At 34.0% G+C, this 5,244-nt stretch overlaps 1 protein-coding gene across 1 annotated transcript in view; it reads left to right on the top strand.

Annotated features, from left to right (window-relative positions):
• The window catches only part of LOC108735714 (tropomyosin-like), a 19,431-nt gene extending 15,482 nt beyond the window's left edge, over positions 1-3,949 (top strand). Inside the window, exons 2-3 of the mRNA XM_025974943.1 lie at positions 2,979-3,134; positions 3,743-3,949. Of these exons, the coding sequence (XP_025830728.1) occupies positions 3,021-3,134; positions 3,743-3,934 (306 nt within the window). The 5' untranslated portion in view covers positions 2,979-3,020 and the 3' untranslated portion in view covers positions 3,935-3,949. The remainder of the gene's footprint in view (positions 1-2,978; positions 3,135-3,742) is intronic.
• The last annotated feature ends 1,295 nt before the right edge of the window (positions 3,950-5,244 follow it).

Below are 5,244 nucleotides of genomic sequence, written 5' to 3'. Positions count from 1 at the left end.
TTGCATTTTTTCCTAAACAAGAACATCCCATATAAAAAAGAAAAATGCCGACAAAGAAAAGTGTAATTTCTACGTCAGTGAATATTTTGCATTACCTGTACATATAGTGACAAGTTATTGTTTCTCATTTTATTTGTTACTTGTACACAATTGAATAGAATTGATTGTGGTCACAGGTAGTTCGTGATAATATTCCTAGTGACTCGTGTCTCTTAATAAAACTCTACATAGTAGCTCATTATTTAAATTAATATCAAAAAAGGAAAGAGCTCATGTTTCAAAATTAGCAATTAATTTACATACATGCCGTTTGTTTTCTACGTGTGTTTTATACATACATATATAATGAGTTTATAAAATAGGGAAAACGACGATACGTTTGAAAATTAGAAAATATTTACAAATACTTTTGGCTAAAATATTGCGCGATACAGACAATTCGGTTTGTTTTAAATCGAGTAGATGTCAATGTTTAAAATTCCTATCTATAACTATCTATCTATAACAATAATAATCCTCACAGTGTCTAAATCGTTTCCGCATTCTTATTCCACTGTTGATAACTATGTTTTTTAAACATTATACCTACGGTAGTTAGAAAATTGCTGCATCATTAAGTGGTACCTAACACCTCATGCTACAGGATCTAACCTAAAATCACTTCGAAGACGTTGCTGAACTTAGCAATTATTTTTGTTCGTGTTTTTGTAAAGCATGTCGTGATCTCATAAAACTACAGGATTACTGTAGTTAAAGTCGAATCAGCAAATATTTAGTATTCCATTCACACTTTGCAACGGCTAAAGTGTATTAAAATTCGAAAGAGGACAAACGTTTCGTGTTTAAATTTCAAGAGAACACTTGATGTTAATTATACAAAACACACCCAGCGTTTGGACGCATTTTGACGATTTTGTCATTTGGTTTTTGTTATTTTTTATTACACCTATAAAAAGGAACGCAGTATTGGGTAGCACTTGTGCTTTCTGCTATAGGTATAACTACAGAACAAAGTTAAAGGATTTTAGGTGTTATCGGCGAATGATGAGGATAAAGGTTAGAAATTAAGAGATATTAGAAAAAATAGGAGAACAGAGGACTCAATGGACGTCAATAAAAAATAGGCGAGATAGGTTGATAGGACACCTTCTCAGGCATGAAGGTCTATCAGACCCATATTAGAGGTAGAAATGGGAGTTAGGAGGGGTAGAGGTAGACTTAGATTAGATTACTGTTAGCAAATAGTTAAGGATGTGGGATGTCCTAGTTTTAGGGAAATGCAAAGTTTAAATCAGGATAGGAAAGAGTGGAGGTGCGTAAAAGTCTTAGGACTGACGACCTTATGGTGATGATGAAGCTAAGAAACCAAATGACTAATCCTAATTTAGAGTCAAGTCTTAAACTAAAAACTACTAGTTATATACCGGTTAAACCAAAACGTTATAGAAAAAACGGGAGGTAGGAGAGGTAAAGGTAGATCTAGATTAGATTACTGTTCGCAAATAGATAGAAGAAGGATGTGAGTTGTTTTAGTTTTAGGGAAATGCGAAAATTAGCTCAGGATAGGAAGGAGTGGAGGTGCGTGTCCAACCAATCTTAGGACTGACGATCTTATGATGAAGAACCTTAGATTATAAGTTTACTAAAATAACAGTTAAATATTATAAATTCGGGTTCACTTTATATTGTGTATTGTGGTAGTTTTCTTTGAATTTTCTTCTTTTTATTCCCTTGTTCTCTAACAACGATATTTCCATTTCTCTTACCCGAATTCTTACTCAATATTTGAGTATTTGGTAATAACATATTTCGGTTCATTTTTCCAATATGGCGGCTAAAGGCAGTTTTACACTGCCAAGAAAAGACAATTATTAAGGGATACTGACTGCTGGGAACAAGAAATTATGGGCATGATACCATAAATTGTTTTTCATTTGAATTTTTATTAATTTTCTTTGGAGCAGCAATAATAAATAATCAAAGGCTGGGGTTCAGTTTACAATTATAGCAGGAAAAGACAAAATTCAACGTTGTACTTATACCGTCTGAAATCATGATTTGAAATTGTAAGGGTTAATAACAATGGCGATATGACTGTAATATACGTGAAACCGATGTCTTCGAAACAAAAATTAAAAAGTTTTACGGTAGAGCAGACGTTTCTTTTTAACTCTATTGGAACATACTCGTAACAGTTTGCATTTAAGAAGTTCATATTATTGAAGTTTGACTATACATATAATCTCTTAAAATTAATTATAAACCCAGCATGTAATGCTGTGACGCTCTAATTAATTACTGTAAAATTCGTTATTGTTCCGGGCGTATTGCAACATGATGGCACCGTGAAAAAAAGTTTATTTAGGTTTGTTCGAATTTAGCAAACTTGCCGTTAGAATTCTTCGATTTAGTTGCACAGTTGAGTATAACATTAAGAAAAAGTGATTCACTATTAACAACGACATGTTGAGGTCAACTTCCGCTTAAAATGGATTAGACTGTGACCTCCATGCGGTTAAAATATCTTCTGTATGCGAGTCAAGAAGACATTTCTAGTTGCACATTGCACATGCAATTAATGCTGTTAGTAACAATGGCAAAATTCATCACATAAAAAAAATAAAGTACCAACTATAGATGGGCGCTTTAAACTGCAATAATGTGTAGAAATTTCGTTTTTTGCAAGTTCAAATTCCGGAGATTGAGAGAAGGTGACATTTTTGGTACTTGCAGTCTTCATTGTAAATTTTCTTTTTTTCGAACTTTTGGTTTTGGTAGATAATATTTTGGGGCACTTACTTCTTTATAATTCCACACTTTTTTTCTAAAACTAGCAAGGTCTAGTGCCAAATATTAACTCTTTTATATTCGAGACGACGAGAGAAACACCCTGTACAATGGCCATTAATTAGCATAATAAATCGCGACTGGCGATATCCTTGAGCTCCCTAGCGATTTTCATTTTTTTTTTCTTGCAGAATTTTCTTCGTTGGTAAGTCGAAAACAAAAACACAGCCGCCATGGACGCGATCAAGAAGAAAATGCAAGCTATGAAGCTTGAAAAAGACAACGCTTTAGATCGCGCAGCGTACAACGAGCAGCTGGCCAAAGATGCTAATCTACGCGCTGAAAAGGTAATTTGTTTTGATTAATTAATTGTACAGATAACTGGTGTGGGCTGTACGAGAAAGGTGTATTGTAATAATCAATAAATAATTAATTATCCACATTTGCATATCGCTAAATCTATTAGATACTGTTGCAATGTTGATCAATGCTGACGTAAATGATTACCATGTTTGATTTTCAAAATTGTGTAAAAATATTTTTAGAACAAAACCATGCAAATGTAAGAGAAACGGAATAATTTTATTTAGTTGCTTAATAAAAAAGAAAAATCACTTTAATACAAGATAGACAACCTGAGATCTAGATAAAATTGGGTCTTCCTGGAGTAAGATTTCACTGAAAAGCGTCCCAAAGGAACACTACATTTTTGGCCGGAATACCCCAAATTGTGCAATAAATTCAGGTAGCTCATCTCGGACGACAAAGATGCATTAGAATGATTTTTCTTCTCTAATTACAAGCTTATAAAAGGCAATCCACCTATCGTAGGAATTTTTATTACCTACATTTAGTTGTCCATTGTTTTGTGTTGATCCGTATAATTAATTAACAAGTGTGTTACAACATAATTAAAGGTCACTTATATGTTATAAGTTGTACGTACTTGTTTCAGGCCGAAGAAGAAGCCCGCTCTCTCCAGAAAAAGATCCAACAGATTGAGAACGACCTTGACCAAACCCAAGAACAACTGACTCAGGTCAACACCAAACTTGAAGAGAAAGATAAGGCTTTGCAAAATGTGAGTAGATTTATTCTTGAACCTGTTTTTACCATAGTTATACCATACGAGTTTTATAATGCATAAATTTTCGACAAGTGAATGTAAAAGTTAAGAAAGATTTGTTCTCAGACATGAATTGTGACGTAATGTTGTCGAAATAATCAATAATATTACTTTTTATTGTAGCAGATTGATTATTGATAACAAATTGCATAAAATTCAATTAAATTAATGATAATAACACGAGTGACAAATTTGTAATTTAATTCGTTTTAAGAGGGAAAAACTGTTTATTTATTCCTTTTAAATGTAACAATTTTAGCGACAAAATAGAATGTTTCTTTATCTTGATGATCTAATTTAGATTCAACAAAATAAACAACGTTGGTTTTAGTCTTTATTCAATTGTTTAATGTTTGACAGAAGTGATTTAAGAAACGACATTTTGTAACCTATTTTCTACGTAAATGATACGTAATGTACAAAAATATTGTTCTCTTCATTTGTGGAACATGTAATTTTAACAATTGACACAGTTCCATTGCTCAAACTGTTCTACAGTGACGGATATTGAGTAAAAACGTATTTTGGGTCCATTTTTTCCAATATGGCGGTTAAAGGCAGTTTTACACTGCCTGGAAAGGGCATGCAATTTGTTTGACNAATATGAAGATTGGAAAAACTTTGGCGGTTGTTGTAGAACAAACAGAATAGCTCAAAACCCCAACGCCAAAACACGACACTGAAGTTGTCCGAAGCACTTTTCGGTAACAAAGTTACCTTCTTCAGGGACTGAAGTAAACTAAGATAGGAGACGAAAAAGTGGCTGATTTTAGGTTTCTAGGAAGTCAGAACGGAAGGAGTAATTGGGATATAAAGCAGAGGATAGCGCAGGGTCAAGTCGCCTTCAATAAAAAGAAGTCACTTCTTTGCTCCCAAACGGTTAATTTAGAAATTCGAAAAAGATTCTTAAAGGTGTATGTCTGGAGAGCGGCGCTGTACGGGTACGAAACATGGACGATGGGCGCGGCGGAAAAGAAACGGTTAGAAGCGTTCGAAATGTGGTGTTACAGGCGAATGATGAGGATACCGTGGATAGAGAAGGTTAGAAATGCAGAGGTATTAGAAGGAATACGAGAACAATGGACTCTATGGAAGTCAATAAAAAATAGGTGAGATAGGTTGGTAGGACACCTTCTCAGGCATGAAGGTCTAGTCAGAGACATATTAGAAGCAGAAACATGAGTTAAGAGAAGTAGAGATATGTTCTTGTTTTAGGAAAATGCGAAGATTAGCTCAGGATAGGAAGAAGTGGAGGTACGTGTCCAACCAGTCCACTGACGACCTTTTGGTGATGACACACTGCAATTTATTGTAAGATTGTTTCAATAATC

The sequence above is a fragment of the Agrilus planipennis genome, unplaced genomic scaffold (assembly GCF_000699045.2).
Source record: "Agrilus planipennis isolate EAB-ADULT unplaced genomic scaffold, Apla_2.0 scaffold86, whole genome shotgun sequence".
Lineage (NCBI taxonomy): Eukaryota > Metazoa > Arthropoda > Insecta > Coleoptera > Buprestidae > Agrilus > Agrilus planipennis.
Note: the sequence above shows the minus strand (reverse complement) of the source record. Positions and strands in the feature narration are given on the sequence as shown.